Source organism: Lagopus muta, chromosome 6, assembly GCF_023343835.1.
Source record: "Lagopus muta isolate bLagMut1 chromosome 6, bLagMut1 primary, whole genome shotgun sequence".
NCBI classification, from domain to species: domain Eukaryota; kingdom Metazoa; phylum Chordata; class Aves; order Galliformes; family Phasianidae; genus Lagopus; species Lagopus muta.
In genome coordinates, this window is record NC_064438.1 from 12,273,513 (window position 1) to 12,298,978 (window position 25,466).

The window sequence follows — 25,466 nt, forward strand, 5'->3', positions numbered from 1 at the left end:
GCTACTTTTTCAAGGAAAGAAATATCCTCCAGCTAGATGAGCCTCTGGAACTAGCACTGCTCAGAATACACAGAAAGTGCAGGAGGCAGGCAGTTCACCATCACACTTGGTGATAAAGTAATTAGTTACCATCTCATACTCCCTTTTGAACGCCTGCATGCAAATACTAAACCAGCAGAATACCTCTATCCGATATTACTGCTCTGCCTCACACTTGCTCACCCTGTCCCCAGAAAGCATCACTGCAGTGAAGAGACCCTTTGGAAACCCCACATTTCCTAACACCTAAAAAAATACTTGCAAAGTAGCTGCGTGATAGAGATGTCAAACCATCAGTTGCAAAACCATCTCATCAGCCTGTACATATTTCCGTAGTCTTCAGCAGCTGCAAAATTAAGAATAGCTGTCATAAGCAAAACATCACTGAAAACGAGAATGTTGGTTCACTTATTCAGGGCTGATAATGGTGTCACTGTTGGCATGTTTGGGCTCTGAAAGGAACACTAATGAGGAAATGGACAAAATTATAAAGGCAGAATACGGAACGTTCTAAAATAGGAACATGAAAATGACACTCCTTTTAATTTTACACAGCAAATCTGACTAGTCATGACAAAATAAGCTTATATGGCTCTCCAGGATGAATTACTTGTTAACTACTAGCAGAGCCATCATTTAAAGTAGCACTGTCAACTCTTCAATATTGCTTCTCACCCTAAACAAATGTTACTATTTTATCACATATCAAAACTATACGTCATCCTTGATTCCTCATGACTTCAGAAAGATACATTTAATATGAAATGAAATAGTATTACTGCTGAATTTTCTATTCTGCTTTTGCTAAAAGCCTGGCAAATCCCAACATTTACACAAGATACTTTCAGTTCAGAGAAAAGGAGCCTTCTACAAGAATGAGAAATTATGTTTTATCTGAAAGCTGAATGATCTACATTTCATATATGTTTATCCTGTTACATCGCCTATATCATTCTTATTCTGTGAACCAGACATAGAAGATGTGTATAAAGGCCGCTCTGGAATCCACCTGCCTCATTCATAAAACACCAGTAGTAGCTATGTAGCTACATGTTTCAAGGGAACTATTTCCCAAGGAGAAACTTGGGAAGTTTCTAACACACTGATTAGACGCATTAGACTCATCTGTCAGATTTTTCTCTATTACTAATTAGCCATGTAGTCAGACCTTGGTTAACCCAAGGTCGCATCTGCCTCCTGGAGAAAGCCAGGTCTCATATATCCTTGGCACAAAGATTGAAATTTCCAAATCATTTCTGAGCTACTACTGCTTTCCATCACTGTATGAAAGGGAACACATACCTCAGGAAGAGTCAGGTTCACTGAAAGGCTACCTGGCATTCAGAGACAGGAAAATAGCCAACCTTCTCCATCTGATTATGAAAGGTAACTCTGGAAGCCTTTGCATCAACATATTCCCAAAAGATACAGAATTAAACGCTGCTAAACCAGCAGAAAAGCATCAGTACACCTACACACTCACAGGTACATTTAACTGTCCTTACAAGTCATTACAAATACGCGCAAGAACTTCTTTACAGTGAGGTGACGGAGCACTGGAACAGGCTGCCCAGGGAGGTGGTGGAGTCTCCTTCTCTGGAGATGTTCAAGACCTGCCTGGATGCCTACCTGTGTGACCTGCTGTAGGGAACCTGCTTTGGCAGGGGGGTTGGACTCCATGATCTCTGGAGGTCCCTTCCAACCCCTACAATTCTGTGATTCTGTGATTACATTTGAGAAAAAGGCTGGAACAGTTCTTACATGGCTGAGGAGTGGCCACAGAGACAAGGTGCTCCATCATCACTGGACCCCTACCAGGGCAGCTAGGACAGTGAAGTGGAAGCTCCCTGCTGCTCTGCAGCCTGCAGTAACAGCCCCAGTGCTGTGCTGAGCTAACCCAGTGCAAGGGCTGCTCAGCCCAAGCCGAAACCACAAATACAAGCTGTAAGCATGAAATTACATTAACATAAACACAGCTCATAGCTGGGATTACATGGACCTGCATGCTCTTTGACATTTGGACCACAACATAGCACAGACTGCTGAAAACTTGCCACTTCTGAGAGGACATCCTGATCAATATAATAGATTTTATCTTTTCTGTTCCCTCACTACATTTAAATATCATATTTTGAATAGTAGAAGCATGTCTAAAACAGGTCAGAAATAAGCAGGATCACTCACTGAGATCTACTTGCTATGTATTCAGAGTAGAAGGGAAATTTTGACTTAAGTTGAAAAGTCCCCTAAGGTATAAGCATTCTGGTCCAGTTTGTGTCACTTGTATCTTAGATATCTCCCTTCTCCTCTGGTGCAGCTGTCCTGAAGTAACAGGTTCACTGACAAGGATGGACAATTTGCACGTGCCAGAGACTAAAGTCTTTTACTTAGCTACAGATCTAAAAACAGCTCTAAAATTCTCCAATGAGAAGCATACGAGAAGATCAATTGTGGACATATGTTTCTAAGGGATTAGGATGAAACTCAGCATATTCACTGCCACTCAACACAATTGTCAGGTTTCAGCTCCAGCCCTGGAGACGCGAATGAATGCACAAAGTTTTTGTAATGATTACAGCTTTTTTGTTCTTAGGCTTTAATTGCTCACACTGAATTTGCAAGCCAGCATCAAGGCAGAAGCAGAAGATATCTTGCAAAGGGAAACAATTCTAAAAGTTAGAAAGTGACAGCTTCACAAAGAACAAGTTCACAATGTATGGAAATAGGCAGCCTCTGAAGTAGGATACTTCAACATGAGGTACTGCGTATACTCCAAAATGGATCATCCACTTTAATTATGATACTTCAGCTAGTTACCCTTATTAGTCAGAGAAAAAAGAGCTCATTTGTTTTCTGTCCTTTAATTTGCTTGCTGGGAAATCTCTACTTATCTGGCATGTACACTGCTTTCCTTACAAGGAACATGCTAGCATCAAGCACCAGCCAAGGGAACCAAAGGCAACTGGGACCTCAGTGAACAATTCTGCCTGCCTGCCTCCTTTTTTCAATTCAATATCCCTCACTGGAGAGACCATGTTTTACCACATGTTAGCCTTTAACTTTTGCTAGATATTCAGAGCACAGCTATAGAGAGAGAGCTGTGACTACACAAATTTGTTTTGATTTCAGTGAACGGCCTCATCCAAAACCTGCTCTTAAAAGCCCTTTCTCATTTTTCACTGGCACTTTGCTTTGACAGAATGAAGTTTCCTTTCTTTAGAGTGAGAAGGTGGCAGATGGGAGAAGGAGGAGGACCCAAAGCAGACAGAGAAATATTACACAAGACTCATGCTGAACTTGTCAACAGAACAAGGTTACTTTACTACAGTGCTTTAAAAAGAAAAAAAACTGGCTGCCACTTTACTCAGCAAAGCAAACCTACACAGGATATATGGTAGTATTTCACCTTTCTTGTTTTAGGGTATCCAGAATTTAGTTATGAAGAATCTTGCATGGCAGTCAGTTTGACCAGCAGTGTCCTGGGGAGACTGAGGAAGACTCAGTGTCATCACAGAGACAGCAAACCATCCTTCCACTCCTGTTACAAACTGCAAATGCCACAAGACTTGGATATAAGCAGAACAAATTTGGATTCGTGCCTCCTTTAACCAGTAGGTGGTGAAATGAGTATTAGGGCCAAAAAAAAAGCTTAAAATAAGGTGAATGTTAGAATAGAAAGGGCATCAAACTCTGATTTCTTTTTTTCCTCTTTCAGGTCAATAGAAAAGTTTCATGCGAACTTTAAGATTACAACTGGTAAGATGAACCCCCCCAAAAATACTGTAAACTGAGAACTATGCTTTTATCTTTGGGACACCTGCAACTGCCTTCTGCCTGCCTGCTGCTTTTTTGTACAACTGTACTGCTGGGACTGAAGGAAAGCTCCAGGTTAAGTGAGCATGCCTAAGGGCTGCATCAAGTACAAATCCTTTCACTACCAACCAAAATATCCTGTAACAGAGGAGGCTGAAGTCACATTCAGTGATCACAAATGAGACCGTGACAGAGCTGTCCAGCAACTCATGGAAGGATACAGTGACTAGTGAGACTTTTCTCCTCCTCTCTACAAAAGAGAGGAATAAAATTGCTAATTTTCTTCCCCAAATACGAACTTCTACTTCTAGGAAAAAGCCAAAACTGCCCCTGCAGTGAGCCTGCCTCACTGAGTGCTCTAAATTTGCTGTACCTGTTCAACATAGAACAGAAACATAGGAATTCATGTGCAACTGATTTCTAAAATAATCCCATCTGGGGGGCTCAGTTACACAACTCTCCTCAAAGTAAAGGTCACAGCTTTGATCTACTGTATTTCATCAGCAGGAACAGTACCAAAGTACGAATTAGTCTTATCAAAGCTAGGGAACAATTTTGAGGGTTCAAGTAAGCACCTATTACATCAGTATCACCCAAAAATACACACGTTGGCAAAAGCAACAGCTACCAACTTCCTGGTTAATACAACCAAATTCAGCAGCTACATTACAAAACTGTCCTTGCCCCCTTGCGCATATGTATGTCTTTTTCCATCAGCACATCTCACAGTGATTTTCCCATGTGTTCATTTAGAACTACAATGGGTTGGAAAGCCTTAAGAGATGCACCTTTCATCTCACTCGATTTAAAAAGACAACCTTGAAATGTTCAGAACTGAAAAAACAGTACAAGAGGAACAGCTTAAGGAAAAAGACATAAAGGAAGTTGTAAGCCAAAGCAAATGTACCTTTCAAACCAAGTGAGCTCCTTACACAGAACTGAAATATTACATGGATTTGTGTTGCTTGTCATCCTGCCCATTTTCTGAGATGTCTCAACTCAGCAAGACAGCAGCTGGTGTCACTGAAAATCAAAAGCACAGAGAAGGCGACCTCTAAAAGAATATCTTCTACGTCTATAGTAAAGTATCTGCTTCCATGTTCTGTCTCTTGGCAACTCAGATTTGCCACTAAGATCATGACAGTCTAAACATTTTGAACACCATTAACAAAACACCTAAAGGAGGAGAAGGCAATTAATGCTGTACCTTAACAGAAAAAAAAAGTCAAGTTCTATTAAGCAGGTGTTCAAAATATGATTCACATGGTAAAAAGAACAAGCTCATCAGGTTCAAAATTTGAGTGACAGAAGTTCTTCCTCACTGAGAAAATAGAAACTGAAGTCTTCTAGCCATGCATGTCCTTCACTCATCAGAAAAAGATTGTCTTGCATTACAGAAAGTCTCACTGGTAGCAGTACACCGGGGAATAGAGAACAGCCTAACTCACTTTTATAAGGTAAGAGGAGATTTGAGAATAGCTCATGGATTTTGAAGTCACTAGTACCAGAGGTCATATAATACCAAAAAAGGAGAATCTGCTGTATTTTGCAAAGTTCCTCAGCAGAGCCTGGGTCTGAAAAGCCCGAAGGAAAGGTCATAAAGAACATCAGATGTCACTCTTGTGGCTGGTAGAAGGATTAGAAATTTCACTATGGCAGATCATTGTGTGAGCCAGCTGAAGATATTTTAGGAAAAAAAAAAAAAAAAGGTTTAGAAATAGCAAATATATCTGCTAGGCTCCCTCACACTCAGAGCAAGTGAGTATTAGCAATCTGTAGGAGCAGAGTTGTAAGCGCAATTTTGTGTCTCTGTATCAGTTGATGCAGGAGTTTCATCTCTTTCACCTACTGCCTTAGGCTAATGTTTCCCATCATAATAATTTTATAGCAACCTAGGAATTTTTTTCCAACACAAGGCTACACAGTAGGGATATAGGAAGATGCTAAATCTGCACTAAGAGGAAGGACAAGCAAGCAAAGCTGAAACATGAACTCTTGGCATCATGTGAATGCCTTCCTAGAAAACATTCCATTTAGCAAATAAGTGCTGTAATATATGTAAGTTATGTTCAAGCCAAAAATCAATACATCACGTATCATCTTTTCAAGGTAATTAATCCATGAGATTTGTAGAGGAAAGGAGACTTAGGCCAGAACACTTACTACGCTGTGGAAAATGTCCCTATCTGTACTGGGAATCTATAGAAGAGGACTTGTCATACTATTTTAAAAATCAGTAGGGTTTGAGGATGGTTTTTTCTGTTGTTTTTGTTTTTTAAGAACACTGACAGCTACCATCTTCAGCAAGGATAGATGTATCACATAAATGTCATATACAATACAGGCAGTTGCTCCTCAATGATTGATAGGCACCAAGAACTTCTGAAGTAGCAGCAGTCTCTCACTTCATTCAGCTTCTTGCTTGCTACACTTATGTTTGAGCTGTGCCATAAACAACTAGCGCACTTGACCTGATTCCCTTTTAATTTGCTTGACTCACATAAACATATCAATCTTTCTCGTGGTTCCACAAAAAATGTTACACGTGTTGTGCTAAATGTCTCTTAATGTCCCATTGATTGTAGCTGTCTGTCCTCACCTTCTCACTGTTTAAATAAATCCAACAACCCAAAAATACTTTTCAAAAATAAGTCATGGTTTAGCCTGGATGCTCCTGAGAGACTCTGCAAAAAGGAGAGGAAAAAGGACAACAGAGAAAAGAGTCTCAAAAGCATTTTGAATTTCAATTACTTTGTTAACTCCCGCAGATAAAGAAGCATTTGAATGAAACAAGTTTAAAAAAAAAAAAGTCAAGTTGGCCTAATTGTGAAAGTTACCCTTTACTTTTCAGCACTGATTTGACTTTTCTGTTCTAATCATCTAGGAGATACCTCACTAGAGCCAATCAGATTTAATCAAAATGCTGTACTTTTACCCTGAAAGTTTGCTCCAGGCTTGCAGACTTGAATGGTGTTGTTTTTTTTTTTTGTAGAAGAGCTGCATTGTTAATAAAACAATCATGTTTGCCAACTAGTACTTCTGGATTTTCTCTGCTACAATTTCCAGTACATTTAAGTTCGAAGTCCTATCTCCCAAAGCAGGAACAGACGAAGAATCTACCCTTGTTGTGGAAAGCTGGAGAAACAATTCCCTGTCCACCTTGCTATACAAGACCATGCTTTGAGACATGCATTTAATCCTGTGCAATTACAACCAGCTTTGTAAGCTGTGTCAGAGACACATGTCCTATCCCAGGAGCAGCTCTGTTCATCACCAGCCTTGCTATGCATTCATACAGCAACGTCTCTCAGACCTAGGTCACATACATTGGTGGGTGCACTGACAGAAAATACTCATAGTGCTCCATAAAGGATCTGGCCAGTGAGTACATGCAAACATGCAGGCAGCAGCCTAATCGCTAAGGTTGCTGCACACACAGCCTGGAATTATCAGTACAGTTCACTTGTGTGTCACTCAGTTCTGAAGCCTTCAACCGTTCTGCTGGCCTCATGCTTTTACTTCAGCGTTCAGTGAGCATTCCCCCTGCATGCTCTAGATAACTCCCTGAAGCTAGACATTAATTCTTTCCCTCATTCCATTTTATAAATAACAAACTCTTAAATCTTTCTTCAGTGCGAAGGGTGACTTTTTGTTACTCCCATTTGCTTCCTTAAAAATTAAGATAAATATGCCTTGGATATGCTGGATATATTTTTATTCTATTTTAAAGTAATTGCTGCACTTAAAAGCCTCTGAGTGAACAAATATAATGAAATCTAATTTGCTTTCTAAATACTTATATCAATCCTCCGAACCCTCTGACTGAGGAAGGATTGCATGTATCTGTACTGTGGCTCCTTCTCTCCTGATTCTCCATCATTTTCAAAAATCAGGAGGAACAACCATTCCTGTTCACCAATACCTATAAGAAAGGGCTTCCCTCATTCTGCTTCGATGAAATTCGTGCCTAACATTTGCTGGTTGTTTCCAAGCTTCTCATGATAATTACCTTGCCTAACTGCTACTCATAGCAGCTGGCTGATTTTAACTGTCACTAGAGGTTAACATTGCATGCTTACCTCTTACAGGGTTCTTGATGAAGCACAGTTATCCCCATGGATGTGGCACAGTGTCCTGCAAGAAGCGTAATGACAGCCACTGCACAAGAACTTAACTCTACACAAACTGTGAGCTAGCACCAGGATCATACGTGAGGTTCAGTGAAGGCCTTTTACAACTGGGAGCTTTGCACACAGAAAAAAATAATGGCTTTTTCTTTTCTGAACCTGTACCTGGTAACTACAGGAAATCATTCTGTAAGCAATGTGACAAGCACTGCATTATTACCTGTTTATATGCCAACTGATATAAATTAAGATAGAAACATACAAACAGAGATTAATCATATTTTAAAACTGTCTCTCTGAGGGAAATTGATTCCAAGTATTATTAGTTATACTGCAGTATTAAAAAAAGAAAAAAAATCAGATGCTGTTATGGTAGGTAATACTAAAATACAATCAGAGGCAGCTTTTCTTCTTAAGATTTCACAACTGAAATTGACAAGACACACAGAGAAGAGAGGGAGGCGAACAAAGCTTCCTGCTGAGTCAGACTGCCCCAAATCATGGAGCACCGGAATGACAAAGCCTGAAGCAGGTGGCAGCTCTCAAACACAGGCTTTAATTCAGACAACTGAAGATGCAGTGCAGGCAGGTCTTGTTCTAAGCTCTAGAATTTTCTTGCAGCCTGAGTCCATTTTATCTGGTGAATCTAGTTAGTTTTTGCAGCAAAGCATCCTCCCTTGCCTATGGTCAGTCGCTGTGTCCACTGACTTCAGACAATTTAGTAGATACAAAACTTTCTTTAGTCTCGTCCAAGTGCTTTTCCAGATGCTCAAGTCAGTAAATCTCCACACTTCTCTCCTCATCACCTATGCCCACAAATTAATGAAATAGCTGGCAGCTTGGTTTACCATTAACCTTGGAAAAGAAGCTCCAGGAGATTAGGGAATCAGACTCATGAGTGTAACTTGCTAAAAGTAACAAGAAATCAAACATTTCAAATTGCTTTTGAGCTTCTTTCCTACCAGAAAACAATTCATTGACCTGAATTATGAAATACGCTGTGAAAAAGTATCATCAAGTAAAAGATATTTGAACAGCTCTCTTTAGGCTCACAGAATCTAAATGCAACAGCAGAACTGCGGTACTCAGGTAATTACAGAAGCATGGCAGCTTTTGACAACAAATGGTACCAAGGCAGTCTGTATCTCAAGGAGCTATTTTAACAGTTAAAGTCACATTAACAGACAAGTGACACGCAAAATTCATTCTCTCTGCCAGGGAGCAAATTTAGAAGGCTGACATATAACCCCCATGAAAACGACAACAGCGATGGTTACTCAAAGTCCTGCCAGGTGCCCTTTAATAAGGAGAGAATGAGATTAGTGCAGCAGTGCAGAGACAGCATGCTGCAACATGATTCCATGCTGCTCTGCCAGGAATCCTTACAATAGAGACCCTGGCTGCACTGGGATTTTTCATGCATAATAAATAAAGCAATAGAGGATCAGACTGAGGCTCCTTGCTGAACACCAGTGCCCTCCGCTGTGTATGCTGCAGTTTCCTCCAAACGCTATGCCAATATGAAAAGAGACAATTTATGATTTTCTCTTTGTGACAGCATGCTGAGCACCCCTGGGACCGAATGACTACATCTGCTGCTTCAGAGGGCTGCTGTGAACATCTAAATAATGCTGCCACCACAGCAAAGATCTGCCCAGCAGCCTCTCCCAATTGGTTCTCGCTCTGTCATAGAAGCACGCCTTTCACAGTCTGTTACAGTGCTTCTTCCACTGATTCTCTTTACAATAATTTAGTTGGACTCACAGAACTTCACTAAATAATGTTAATTATTGTTTTTGTTATTGACCTTGTTAATAACGAGGCAGGGGCTCCAACAAAAGAACCCTTCAGCTTTCTCATTCCAAAGAATGTGAGCAAAGCATGCAGGATGCCACCACTTCCGTGACCACTTCAGGATGCTTATCACCAGTTCCCAACCAGTTTGAGTTTGTCATTTTGATCACATCTGTTTTCCAGTCCATAACTGTTATGTTCTTCCAGCATAACGACATAAGAAGCAAACATTAACAGCCGATGCATTAACTGCTTTTGGTCTCTCTAAAGATACTACACACTTTACTCCAGGGGATTTGAAGCACTACCTGCCACTTGAGAGGAGATATATTTTTTTCCTCAAGTTCCCTTGATGAAGAGTGTTATTCTATAAAAACTTAGTATTGCTGTGCACTCCAAAATGACATCTTGCAGCTTCAGAGGAACGTGAACACCCCTGTCAGGGTATCTGCAGCAGTGTTTGCATGTAAGTCACAGATAAGACAATTCTGAAATAGAACACATGCTCTGAAATACAGCAAGCGTGGCTACAGTAGAAAAATCTGAACCTTTTCTGAAAGGCTCTTATTTACAAGGAAGTTGAGAAGTAGTTTTAAAAGTGTTTTGAAGTCTCCAAGAAAGAAAACAATATAACCCTCAGAGAAAAACAGAGTTCACCACGCTGAGTGCGAAAATGCCAGGAAAAGTCATGCTAGCCATTTCAGGCAGCCACGATTCCCAACACTTTTCAAGATGCCTTACTAGAAAAAACTTACCTGAAGAATTCATGTCAGTTTCACAGAAAAACACTTTAAATCCCCAAGTCACCCATTATGTTAGCAGAAAAATCACCGAGCAGACGTGGTACCAGGCACTGCACTACTGAAATCGTGCACAAACCAGCTAGTAAGCTTTTAAAGTTGTGTTTTCTGTTTTTAAAACAAGAAGTTCTCCCCACACATCCTCCAGCAGCTTTCTTTTAAAAGACTCTTAATATGTTATAAAGGTGAGAAAATGATTGAAAAGATGACCAAAAATGGATACATTATATTTCAGCAGATTTTTGGAAGCCAGATAGAGAAGCACCGTTCTTGTAATTACTTCAAGGAAGACTAAATAAAATGTATGGGTTTAATTTTTATTAAAATAGCACATCTGCATCTGGGGGGTTTCATGGAGGAATCCTGTCCTGTGCTCTGTGGTTATAGTCAATACATGCCTGTTTTTATAGCAGCTGTACATTCATATGGCTATTTGTATGGCTTTATTATTTAAGTAGCAGCAAGGGATGAGCCATATGTGGCACGTTAAGTGTTCTCTTAAAGCATATTTTATTCTCATCAATTTAAAAAAATCTTTTCTTGTTTTTTTTTTTGAAAAGGAAGATCTATTCATAGTGGGGGCAAGTAGGAGGAACCTGGTAAGAATCTTCCCCATAAATAGAATTTTTAACCACATGCTTTCAGGATAAGAATCAAACCTTCTTTCTTCTACTTTTCCATTCTTGAAAACACCATAGATTCCCAAACCTGAAAGCACTCAGCTTTGTCACTGTGATTCGATTTCACACCACGTTTCAATCACTGTCTTAATATCATGACATTAAGTGCTGCAGAGTGCAGCTATGAAACTCAGGCTGAATAGCCAGCTTTTCTCATCCTGAGTACCTGGGCAGTTCTCAGCATCAGATGTTTTTCATATGTGAGATGTTGCCCAAAATTTGTTAAATAGATATATTCTCTACCAAAAATAGGCTGGATCCTACGATGATTAATCCTTGACTGAAATGAGAAGTGCAAGATTCTGTCATATTAAGTAGGGATTTTCCTTTTCATGTAAAAAGTCACAATACTTTCAGATACTCAAATCCCAAGACAACTCCAAACAAGTGTTTTCATTGAAAGTTAGCACATGAAAAGGTATTAATTTCTTCAGTTGTAAGCATTACTTATAATTCTGTTAATTCTATAATTCATTGAGTTATCCAGATCAATCTATTCAATACATTTATAAATAATAGACACATACCTCACCCCTTCTACAACATTAACCTTGTGATCAAATGAAAACCAAATTTCTTTCCATTTACCCATGAAAAAGGACTTGGTGCCATTACAATGAAGACAACAAACACATTTTGCTCTTTCAGTAAGAGGAAGCAAGAAAAGAAAATTAAATAACTGAACAAACTGGATATAAACTATATAAGGTAACACGAGAAAAATCACCTGCTAGCTAAGCCCCACAAATCTGTTCATGTCTCCAGCAAGATGACTGGAGCACAGATTCAGTATTTGTGAAATGAATGACAAATCTAGCTGCTCCATCTTTAAAGTGCTTCTGATTAAAAGGCAAGACAACAAAGTAGGTACAAACATCTGTATATGCAACCAGAAATCTCAGTTTGAATATTCTAATATTAAAGGTGTGCATTTTGGTTTGCCTTTCATATTGAATCTGAAAGTTATTTCAGTCTAAAAGTCTATCACTCAAGCATTACCAATTAAAAGAGAAACTTATTATACAGTTGTTGTAAATAAACGCTGCTTGAATGATAGGTTACTATGAAACAGTACAGTAAAATAGAAGTACTTAATGAAAGCTGTGTGTAAAACAGCTAACTGCTTTTAATGAAGAGTGACACGCAATGGAGAAATCCTACTATAAAGTGTTCTAAAAAGTCAAGCTTTTAAAAGCCTGTACAAAAGTTCAATTCAAAAATAAAATGTATAATAGTACTTTAGTTCAAAAAAGTAATGTATTTCCATTGTTCTTAGAATAAAAATGACCAGCTTCTAGGACTGATAATTTTCCCACTGAATTCTATGGAAGTAGGGCAAAGCTTTAAACGGTATATGATATGATTGTGTGTTTGGAAATCCTACTTTAACATACCTTACTTCTACAATTTCTCTCCTCTATCCATTTTTTCCCCAGAGATTTTAGCCTAAAAGGTAGGAAGCTTAAAAGAACACAAGGAGAGAGAAGGTTGTCCAAACTCAGAGCTTGGCTTTCACACACTGGAGGAATCTGCAAGCAGTACACTTCACTTCATCAGTTCAGCAAGAAACACAACGCAATTCTTCAGATTGCTCTTCATTTGACATTCAGAAGCACCAACTTGAAAATTAAGAGATGCAAGTGACACTGAACCAGTGGGGAGACAAAGGAAAAAACTTTTCTTTAAGCCTGTCGTATAAATTAAGTAGAACTTTAAGAAGTTTGATGTAGGGTTGAATTTTAGAGTCATTATTAGAAAATTACATATTATGTATACAGGAAAACCCTTCAGTGTCCACTTAATGAAGCTGACAATAACCGAACCAAAACAAATCAGGATATGAAATGCAGGTCTCCTACCAAATAGCCAGTTTTTGCAGACCTGTCATATTGCACTCAGGAAAATACAGGATATTCTTCCTTTAGCACCTTAATACATCAGTGATGGCAATCAGCAATGTCCACATGGATGCTGACTGAAATTGATGGTTAATGCTGGTTTCATTATCAGCTCTGATTAGCACAGCATTCCTCTGTCTCTCTCATCCTGTTAACCAGGATGGTTATGCTGACCTTTATTACATATCTGAAAATCCACAGTTAAGAGCTTTTTTTTTTTAACATGTAAATATAAACAATAGCAATCACTACCAAGCTTCAGTTATCAACTCCTCACATGAAAGCAAGAATCTGTTGAATTAGTATACAAAATTCAGTTCTTTCAGTAACATTAGCTTCCTAATAGTTTTACCATTGTCACTACAGCAGCATTATAATACGGTCTACTAAAGAACCTACCAAGCATTGATCAAAACACCAAAGACTTTCCAAGCTTAAAAGAACAAAAGACTCAGGATTTTTTTCACTGAAAATTTCCCTGTTAAACAAAGATACTTTTGACAAGCTTCAAGCTTAGATGCTACCCCAAATCTGTGGTTTGAATTGTTACAATGGCTCCATTCTAACAGCAAACTGAGAATGTATTTTGCTGTTACATCAACCAATCCTCCTCTCTCCCTCCCCCTCTCTCTTTTTCTCTCTCTCTCATTACAGTGGCTGGTCAACAAGGGCATTATTTTCATCAGCACCAGTCAGGCTACAGATTTCTCCTCCTTTCTCCCCACCTATACACTGCTTTCCTTCTCCCAGCTGGTTTGCACAACGCCCTTACTCACTCAATATGTTTGATGTGTACATTCTTCTTGCATCTTGTGCTACTTATAAATGAAAAAAAGGTGACAGAATTGATATAAAATCAAGCTACTTACCAACTACTGCCAGATTATGCTCAGAGCCACATGCGATCTGAAAAAGAAGTATGAATGAATGAAAGAGATTCTCCTTATCAGTATGAAGACAACCACAATTATGACAGGAAATTAAAAATTAACCTAAAACAAACAACTACTGTTTGTAGGATGCAAAATCAAGGTTGAAATGACTCAGTTTTAAAGGAAATTTCATTATATGTCCCACTTGGGGGCGCAGGGACAGGCAGCATGCTTGTTTTTTTTTTGTAAAAAGACTTTATTTTCAAGACATAGTCACATTTCAATCTTTGAGAGCTAAGCTGGACACAAGCCTGCAAAAGCATTCAACAAGGCTATTGGAGGGATGGCAGGGATACAGATTGAGCCTTAGCAAGATGAGAGGTATGCAGAGGCAGTTGGGAATCAAATGGGCGATGAAGAGCTCCATTTCTGTCATCCACACTGTTTTTCATATGATTCCTGTACAACTGCACAGGTTCATCGTGGTAAACAATGAAGACAACAAAGAAATGCCGTGAAGACATCAGATGTTTAAGCTGCTTTAGCACACATCCTGCAGTCTCGTTTGCTGAGCTTTCTCTCAGATCCATCACAAATGATGGTAACACAAACACCTAGGGGGCAGCCACTGCCCTGCTGCAGGGGTTCTCCCTCCCATCAGGCTCTTTTGCAGTGCCAGTGCTGACACAGATGTCTGACATAATAATGACATCACCTTATTCTACAGAGCACCCTCAAGGTTTTTTTCTTTACATCTATATCCTGTTCATTGCCTTGCATCTAGCTGCCAATCACATATTACCAAGCTGGAAGAAAAAAAAGTATATTCTATTTCTTGAAAGTAGATTTGCAGTGATAAAAATACAAAATAGAAGTATATATTAAGTTACAGAGTTCTTGTCATCTAAATTATATACCATTTTACACATGCGTAACTTTATAGATTGTACTACCAGTGAAACTACAGTGATCACCATAGAATCTGCATAACATAAACCCATACAAGTACCCATAGAAATTCACCAAACTTGTACTCAGCTCCTTGTTCTTGAGTGCCAGCTGGAAAAAAGCCAAAGCTGGCACACAGATTGTCTCAAGTGATCACATAAGAAATGAATGCTGCAGCCACTACTATGCACCTGCACCACAGCTGTGATGCACTGCTTAGTGCCAGCTTCATGCAGCATACTAGGAAGGTAAACCAGTCTCATTAGGCTGGAGGTGCTGAGCCAAGAAATCAAATCACTTGGGAAGATGGAGCTGCAAGTGTAATGCAGGTGTGTGACGGCCCCATCTCCAGAAAAATCAAGAAAAGGCAGCAGAAAAAGCAAAGTCTTTGCAATCTTGAGCAGGGTAGCATAAAGCCATTCACCCAGCAGTACTGAGGCAGGCAGAGCCCTATGCCCTGACTGGAAAACACACCACTTCTCACCATGCTCCGCAGCACTGCCCTCCCTGCTGCTCTTCGCTCGAGGCTGATGCCATGGAAACACAGATGATGGCTTCCCAGCAAAGAGCAAATCCTGTGCCTTCATCCAGAGCTGAAATGTGAGGATTCTGAAGCTGCTGCTAGTGAAGTAAACCATCAGTTCTGATAGCTGCAAATAAACCCATCTCAGCTAAATTCCTCTGGAAATAGCTGAACACAAGCACCAATCCAGAAAACTTTGAGACAAAAGAGTTGCTCGGGCTGGCTCTACCTTACTGCCCCCTTCAGAAACACTGCATTTCAACCTGGAACCAGGCACAACTGCAGGCTGATGAAGGCAGTGCCCTGCTTCACCTCTGTACCCAGAGCTGGGGCTGTGGGCACCACATACAGCAGCACCGTGACCCAGAAAGGAGCTCACTGTGATTCACACAGAGCATCTCCACTTTGTGGCAGAACATCACCACCAGACAACGCAGACCAATGCCATAGGAACCCCAGACAGACAACACAGACGAAGGACACTGCAGTCAGCTCTGGGTAGCAGCACTCTCACCAGCAGCCACACTGCTCGCTACGACAGCGTGCCTCTGGCTTCAGCCTCAGAGACGGAGGTGAACCAAGGCTGCTGCTGCTTACTGAGCAGTGCTGCCTTGCAGATTTTTTTTTTTTTTTAGCATAATAATAGGCTTTAAAACGTGGCACCTTTTCTTCATGACCACCCACAACAATCAGCCAAGAACAGTCTGCTGGTACAGATGCAGGGCAGCCAGAGAACAGCACTGTCGAGTTGATGTTTTATGCTTGTATCAGATGTAATAAGCTCTGCAGTCAGCACAGGTCACTAGGAGAAGCCTGGTATTTACTGCAGCAACAGTGATTTTCTGGCTACTTCTTTTCTGTCCCCACCCCCAGTGTGCTGCAGAGAAATTCCAGCAGACATCTGCGTGCTCCCAGCGGACAGATAAATACGTTCAAGGATACTTACAAACACACCATTGCTTTCTAATTGGACGATACTTTTACATTCTGTTTTAATTGAAAAAAAATCACTAGTCTTACAGCCAAATTGGAGAGACTGCTAGTGAATGAGGCATTCCGGGAGCCTAAAGAACATGGACAACCCCTCAGCCCAGTAACAACCCATATTAAGATTTCTCCTCCACAGAGACAAAAATTTGCATGAGGATATTGTGATCTGTATACATGATCTCAAAACACTTCACAAACACCTGTGAGGCAGGCAAAGAATGCTCAGAGACCATCTCACCCAGAACCCTCCCTCATAATCCATGTCCTTTCAACTATACATAAATTGTGTGTTTCTTCCCGTGTTATATGTTAGCAAGCCATTTTCTGCCTAGCAATGGTCATAGTTAAGATGCATCCCTCCATACAGATAAATCAGGAGCAACCAAGGGCCCAGCATTTTACTGTCTCAGACCTTTAGCTGCCTGAGCAGTGAGCAGAGACCTTGTAACAGTGACCTCTAACCTAGGCAAAACAACAGCATCTTTCTGTAGCCTTTTCTAAGTACTACAGCAAAACAAAACAGTATTAAAGTCAAGATTCAGAGTGGCACTTTGATACAAGGCTGTTGTGTTCTTCTGTATGTACTCCCAGAGCTCAGGGTGAGGATCCACTGTGCCACCCCCATCAGGAAAGGATCAAGGCAGAAGTGCAGGCAAAGCTGCCTCATGCTGCAGCCAAGGGGAAGGAGCAGGACACCAGAACAGGGGCTGAAAGGAAGGGGAAGGGAGCTGAGCTCCCAGAGGGGACTGTGAAAATACACAGGAGTCAGCATCAGGATACTTATCTGAAACAACAAAAGCATCTCCAGGCTACTTTTGGTTCAGTGCCCTAACAGTGCAGGTTAATTCCCTGCAGGGTAATTATTTCCCAGAATATTCAAAGTTAGGGAGGCCTCCATCAATTCTCCAAGGGAAGAGCAAGACATACAAAGTCAGTTTCTAAGGCAGAATGAGGATACAGTATTTAAGAAGCTGCATTCAGATTTTAGCCAGTATCATTTCCAACTTCTAAGTGCACGAAACTCAAGAGAGAAAGGAGCTGGGGAAGAAAGCCATTAGGAACGTGTGCACTTAAGTACTTTTACCCAGCGGTTCTGTATAGGCCTTCAGCATGGCACCCCATGCCTTCTGATAAATTTCACTGCAAAGAAATTGTCAGCTCCATAAGGTGGCTCATTTTATTCCTCTTGGGATGAGAAGTCCTAAGGGAAGGAGATGAGGTGACTGAGAGCCTGCAGCCCGATACTTATGTAACACAGAGGGATCCTTCCCTCAGCACTGTTCTTCCATGCCCTTGATTAATGGATTGTTACAATGATTTGTACACTGCCTAGGTTATATTGATATGCAGAATTCTAGTGATGTAAAAAAAAAAAAAAAAAAGAAAATAAAAGAAAGCTAATTAGCCAAACTGTCCTGCTTGCAATGATCCTTCACTAGGAACTCTGTGTTCCTCTTCTGGATCATTTGACTCCTGATTGATAAGAGCAGCTCACTAACCTCTTCACAATCCTTGGCGAGAACAAGGCTAAGTGCAGCATAATACAGCACATTAGCAGCAAACCAGTATGACCTCACCTAGAACAGCACACCAAACTTCTGTTGGCTGTATCAATTGAAAATGTCCTACAGCTCAGTGACTTACAGCTCACTTGGCATTTTCCATCCCTCTAATAATCTATTTAGGATAATTTTTTTTGTTGTTGTTTGGTTACAATGACACTAAAACATATTTTATGTGTAAATAATATATAATATATATTATAAAATCCCATAACAGCAAGAAAATTCACAATTTAAACAGTGCACAGGGGCCCAAAAGAAAACTACCTTCTCCCAGACAAATATGACCTACAGCTCTTCTGCCACAGGAAGATCAAGACATCAGCAGGATACAGTAAGCCTTCAAAATAAAGATTTAAAACTCTTTAGAGTGCTAGACCTGTGGTTTATATGTTCCCTGCCTGAAATTAATTCCAAACCTGCCTTCACTTGTACTCAAGATACAAAATGAAAAGTGCAGCATTTCCATTGCTTTTCCATCTACTGTTTCAGAGCCTCACCTCAATTTGGTCAATATCCTGCCCTTCCAAACATCTCATAGCTTCCAAAAAGCCAGCTGACCAACCCCAAGATCTTGCTTTTACATCCTCCATGCCTTAAATCACACAGATTTAAGTCCCTGCACACACACCGCTGACATGAACCAGACGTGCCAAACTGTGGTATGCACTCACTCACTGAGCACCGTAAATCCAGGAGCAGGTTCTTGGGGGTAACAGGACCCAAGTGCACTTCTGATTCACTTGGTGCAGCTTAGATATCAGGCGCTTGTAGGAGATGGAAACAGTTACAATTTCAAGGCAAAAGGAAAAAAAAAAAAGGTTCTTAGTTTTACTTAAGTCCCACATAAAGCTATCATTACAGAGATCAAGTACAGAAATCACAAAATTAAAAGGAAGAAAGAAAAACTTCAACTGTCAAAACATTTCCACTGAATCTTCACATCACACCATCCCCCCATGTGCACCCGTAGGGTCTACTTGTGAGGCAAGCATGCTCATGTTGAGAAAATGAATTAAATACTGCTTATTTAAAGGGAGGGGGGATGGATTGAGACGTCAAGGCAAAGCAAAATCCATGTCCACCACCAAAAAACCCTCATCATCAGATAACAGTAGGATAATCAAAAAGCTGCTGAGATCCCAGTAGGAATGCCCTGTGGGATTAGAGTTGAGCACAATGGCAGAAATGCAGCCAAGAGAAGTGTGATAAAAATCTTTACAAGTCAGTAAGGTCAGCTGGCTCTTCTCCAGTGTCTGAAGACTTTTTAATTAGCTCTTATATCTTCCTTCTAACAGTTCCCTTCCATCCTTGATGCTTTACTCAGTGATTGGTGAGACGCTGGCACAGGCTGCCCAGAGAAGCTGTGGATGCCCTATACGTGGAGGAGATCAAGGCCAGGTTTGATGAGGTCCTGGGCAGCCTGAGCTGCTGGGTGGCAGCCATGCCCACAGCAGGGAGTTGCAACTACAGGAGCTTTAAGGTCCCTTCCAGCCTAACTTATTTTATGATTCTATGACTGGGGCTCAGAAAGCATCAGCACTTTCAATCCTGGAAAACCAGGCTGCCTCACCCCTGCACCTCTCAGCCCCTCTAAGCTTCTTTAAGTCCATCAAAATTTTCCCTTTATAGCAATCAAGACCTGAGTCACCAATGAATTTTTGCTCATCCTTGCACAGGTATCCTTACCCTTATAAAAGGTATCAAGTCATGGTCAGTTAATCCCTCTTTGTTTCCTGCAACACAATCCCTTCAATCTTTGTTATTTTGTGAAAATTAAAAATATCACTTCAGACTGATAAAAAAAAAATTCCCAAGCACATCAGTCCTGACTGCTATCACGTACATCTTCCCACATCTCTGTGCAGTGCAAAACTCCACAAGGCCAAAATCTTCACTCATACAGATACCTGTATGCGCATCCAAATAGAGCTAGTGGAACAGGATCTTCACCAGATATACAGTTTTACCCAAGGGAACTTCACCACCATTTTTCTCAGAATGATTTTTAGATTGTTTCATTCACACAATTGCTTCCTTGCTCCTTACAGTCTCAGTGTCCCTCCCTCATAGCCTAAATGAAGCTCAAAGAACAGCTTCTTACAAGGTGTTTGATGCTTGCTTTGGAGACTACTAGTTTACTCATTATTGAGTTCACAAACAACACCTTACAGATGAAACAAAAGAAGCCAAGAATGGAGAACAAGCAGTTAAGCACAAGTAGTTTAACAAGTAGTTAACCACAAGTAGTTAACCACAAGTAGTTAACCACAAGTAGTTAACCACAAGTAGTTAACCACAAGTAGTTAACCACAAGTAGTTAACCACAAGTAGTTAACCACAAGTAGTTAACCACAAGTAGTTAACCACAAGTAGTTAACCACAAGTAGTTAACAACTGACCACCTGAAGTTTTCAGGTCAAGCATGCAACATATACCAAAAACAACTTGGTGTCTGTCTTTTCCTCATATGCCATTACTGGCAAACAGCAAAAAAAAAATCAAAAATCATTACAGCATGTAAATATCATTGTTATCTACTTGAATGTGTGCACTTCTAGTACTGTGACCTTACTGAAATGAATGGTTCTACTACTAAACAACAGCTGCAGGCAAACACTGTCCAAATCCGTATCATTACACAACTTTATATGTGCTTAGAATACAAGGCACAATGGCAAGCACTATTTGATGACAAAATACCAAATTTTACTTAAACAACTACTTCCAATGTGTTTTTGTGGATGCATATCTGCAGTTTGAAGTTCTTGGAAACAATTTTGGCCCCACATTTCACAGTCCACCATTTTGAATTCATTTGGAGTATTTCCTGGAATATGTCAGTGAAGCTGCCTACAATCACCAAGAAATCAAATGCACAAATTGTGGGAACTCTGCTCTTCCCTAGCCATAGCAATACTCATTACCATTCTTCTACATTAAAAAAACGCAGAGACTTTGGCACTCACAGCCTGCAAACAGCAAGGAATCCTGCATTTTTGTAGAACTAAAAGGAAAAAATAACACTTTTCCTGAAATTCATACCTTCAAACAATTCACTTTGAATATTTCATTTGGGTGTTCAGAACAGACAGACACAGTCCCTTAGAAGATCCCGTTACTGGAGAGCAGCATTGCTATAGCTGGGGCCACACATCTTATGCCAGCAGCTGCCCCCTGGCCAGCCCTGCCAACCACACTGCCTGAAAAGAAGCGGCCTCACTAATGTGAGGTGAGGCTGCATGGCTCTGTCACCTTCCTTTTTCTAGTGTGCGTTTCTCCTCAAACCTCCTTACAGTATCTGCTTCTTTTATATTATTTTCACCTACGATATTCTTCCTTAAAAGCTGCATCCTGAACACCAGGCAGCATTAAAGTATTAGCAGGAGAATATCATCAACAAGAAGGAACGCTACTCTCATTCTAAAGCTTTTTTGCTTCTTCCAGCAATAAGTCCAAATTTATTACAGCATTGTCAACATCTTGGTTCCTCACCACACAACATTAGGATGTGGGAGGCCTAATTTTCAGATAAATTGTTAAATGATTAAGGGAGCTCTCAAGCAGAACCAGACAGTCCTCTCATCTTGCTGCCAGTTCTAATGACTTCAGTAAGCACTGCTGCTTGCACAGACTGCCTGTGCACAAACATATTCTCACCAAAGAGAATAAAAAACTATTTAATCTCCAAAGCATCGAACGTTCTTTGAAAGAAGTGAGCAGGTTACTGGAAATACAGGACCACCAAATGGTGTAACACCATTTGAAGTTTGCATCATTGGACCCAATGCTTTTGGGAAATACATTATCTAGTACATCATCCATCACTTGTTCAGGAATGCAAGACTTTGCCTCACTTCTAGCACCACTCTCACTCACTCTCACACAATTGTAAATGTAATGATCAACTTTGTAGTTTAAAAAAAAAAAAATCAGCACAATAAGATTTCCTCTTAAAATATAAGAAAACAAATAAAGGGAAAAAGTTTTTCATATACCAAGTAACTGAATGTGGAGTGAGTTCTCTTGGTTCATTTATTTTCCAGCAGAGCTAAAGGCATGCAGCTTCCACAAGGCTTTACTTTGTACAAACACATCAAGCCATGAATTTTGCTGACTGTCCACTCCTTTACCTCTCCACACAAACGGCGCTGATGCCTTCAGGGTGTCATGTAACTCTGTCTACTTGTGACTGTTGACTGTCTGTTTCTGCAGCTCTTAGTAACAGTACTGTTCCCTGAAGCAAACTTACTGGAAATAAATACAAACTTGCTAAGACCACAATCAAAGATGAATAGAAAACCTCTTGCAGATAAATAAGTATACTCTTTAGAAAGACTCGAAGAGACTAGAGAGAAAATGAGGGGAGAAACAAAAAAAGTGAAGCAATTCTACAGAGCTGATAAAAAGGCATTTATTAAGAAGCTGAATTATCATTAAGCTTTCAAAGTTTCAACTTGAACATTTTTGCTATGACTACTGCCAGAGCATGCTGTCAGAAAGCCTTACGCCAGCACGAGAAAAATGGGTGTACTAAAGTAAATAGAAAACAAAAAAAACAACTCACAGAGCCTTTCTGCTGCTCTACCAGAGTTAAGGTCAGAACACACTCTGGGCTGGAAAGCACACTGCAGCCGGTCAGCATCAGTCAGGCTGGGGAGCCCACCAACAGAACTCCCAGTTTTTCTCATTCAGGAGAGCTATCCATTTGCCTCAGATGGGTTGGTCTTTAAGACCACACATTCCCTCCACAGTTTGCGACTTAGCAGCTGCCAAGCTGTAAAATGTTTCTATCTATACTGTCTCTCCCCCCACGATACCCACACATTATCCACTGCTTTTTCCCCTTTCATTCTACTCTACCTTTGATGCACAATCCCTTCACTCAGGTACTAGTGCTTTGGTTTCAAATAACCTTTACTTCTCTTGTTTTACTAAAAGAGAGGAAGTAGCAGCCTGCTCAGCTTCAAAGTTTGCTAGATGATCCAAGTGCTCTGGGAGCAGAGTATGCCTAGAGAAGAGCCTCATCTCACAAGCTGAAGGATTCACTGGTTGGTCAGTTAGTTGGAAACTTTTCCTGCCTGTCAGATGGGGCTGGTCATCCTGTGGTGTTGTGGCTCACAACAGGCTGCTGCTGATGCCTCCCTTCCAGGGAATGGAAAGGCCTTCCTCCCCATAAGGATACAAGACCTCTTACTTTTATCTTTTTAATGACTGAGGAATAGGTAGTGCAGTTTTTTATTTTAAAATGCCCCTTCTGCTCCTACAAACCTACTCAATTCTTCCCAAATAAACCGTAACCAAATCGACATTCCAAGCATGCAACTTTTTCCATAAGTTTTTGTACCGAAATATTCTGTTGTACTATGGCCTAAAGAATAGTGCTTTATCCTTTGATATATACCTGAGACTACAAGTGACAGGGCTAACATGAGCAAGGTAGGGAGGACAGGAGGACATGCTATCAATGTCTTCCTGCATTAGCTCATCTATCTTCCCACTGCTCAGCTCAGGAGTACAATCACCATGTTTCCACACATGCATGCCGCCAGGCTTCCATGCTCAATTGTCTTTACTTCAATACTTCAACTTTTGAAGACAAAAACACTTTCTTTAACATATCCAGAAAATTACTGGGAAATGTGATCAGAAATGCCTTTACAAGACCTATTGTCTTTTTCAATTTATAAAATGTCACTTAAATAATGTATTTTTTTATTTATTTCAACTCCATCTGATTCCACAGTCCATGCCACTAGAATAAAAATTACAATAACTGAAGAATGGAGTTTTCATATTTTATTCAAGCAGCAGCATTTTCGCAACAGATGAGAAGTACTACAGGATATATTCCAGTCAGCAGCCCACCAGATTTCACAACTAATTACAAAACACACCCACTTATCACCCATTTGTAATTTGAAATGGCACCTCGCCTCAGACCGAAGTCAGAAGCAGCACTTCTCCCTGTATCAGAATCTTTCAGAAATCCAGTGAACTCATTCAACCTGAAGTGACATATGTGACACAGCTAACAGGAATAACAATAATGAAACCTTTTTGTGGACATTTTGAGACCTGATAAAGCTGAAACATAGATGTATGACAACTAAAATCTACCCCATCTGTCCTGAGTTCTGAGGCCATCAACTTCAAGAAAGCTTTACTCTCACGATGAAAGTCACAGTTCAGGAAAGATTAAAAACCACTCCTGAGAATGAACTGAAGCATGTGTACTCGTGCCTAGGTACATTGCTTTCATTTTCAAACATGAGAGTCAGCTTGCCAACTGCCAAAGCTGTTGCTGTTTTGACTTTAGAGCTCTCAGACCAACATACCTTTGGACACAGAGCAGAAGGTTGAAGGCAACTTCTCTTCAACCTCTACTGATCCTCACAGGCTATAACACTCTTTTGCCCAGCCTCTCCAATACAAGCTACTTGCCTGTAACAGAGGTGGCACATGCATGGCTGCCCTGCTACTACAATTTCAGGCAGCTATGGGAATTGAAGTGTGTTGCTTCCAGTGACTCCAGACACACTCAAGCACCATGGATAAGAGGAACAATACAACAATTTTAAGCTGTTTCCATATACTGGATTAGTATCTTCTGTAGCAGATTTCACCACAAAAATAGCTGAAGTGTTCTAAAGTACACTTTATTATCTGGCCAAAATTAATTAAAGGTAGCTCCCTTGCTTTTCACAGAATCACAGAATGGCCAGGGTTGGAAGGGACCTCAAGGACCATGAATCTTCCAAGCCCGCCTGCCACATGCAGGGCCACCAACCTCCCCATTTAATACTAGACCAGGCTGCCCAGGGCCCCATCCAATCTGGCCTTGAACACCTCCAAGGACGGGGCATCCACAACCTCCCTAGGCAGCCTGTTCCAGCACCTCACCACTCTCTCTGTAAAGAATTTCACCCTGACATCCAACCTAAATCTTCCCCTCCTCAACTGAAAACCATTTCCCCTTGTTCTGCAGTTATCTACCCTTTCACACAGTTGATTCCCCTCCTGTTTGTAGGCTCCCTTTAGGTACTGAAAGGCTGCAATGAGGTCACCCCACTGCCTTTTTTTCTCCAGGCTGAACAAGCCCAGCTCTCTCAGCCTCATCAGGTTCACCCAGGCTGACCTTCCCAGCCTGTCGAGGTCCCTCTGAATGGCATCTCTTCCTTCTATCCTATCAACCACACCACTCAGCTTGGTGTCGTCAGCAAACTTGCTGAGGGTGCATTCGATTCCATCATTGATGTCACTGATAAAGGTGTTAAAGAGCACCAGTCCCAAGGTGCAGTACTGAAATCCTAAAGAAGAGACTGGATAAGGAGGAGCTTGGTTACTCATGATGTGTTTACAGCTACATAACCTGAGAAATATTCAGATGAAATAGACAATCCTACTTTGAATGTTCCAT

General features: G+C 40.6%; 1 protein-coding gene across 13 annotated transcripts in view; it reads right to left on the bottom strand.

The window, feature by feature from the left end:
• SERGEF (secretion regulating guanine nucleotide exchange factor) overlaps positions 1–25,466 on the bottom strand; it is a 136,748-nt gene that overhangs the window by 49,539 nt on the left and 61,743 nt on the right. For 9 of the 13 annotated variants that reach the window (XR_007377700.1, XR_007377702.1, XM_048948453.1 and 6 more), the window contains one exon: positions 14,021–14,057. Coding sequence is in view for 11 of the 13 variants with exons in the window: in XM_048948453.1 (XP_048804410.1) it covers positions 14,021–14,057 (37 nt within the window). In the remaining 2 variants the exon portion in view is untranslated. Of the gene's footprint in view, positions 1–5,689; positions 6,537–7,931; positions 7,987–11,173; positions 12,873–14,020; positions 14,058–25,466 lie in introns of those variants that run through there. The other 4 variants (XM_048948446.1, XM_048948449.1, XM_048948447.1 and 1 more) reach the window with 3 other exon arrangements.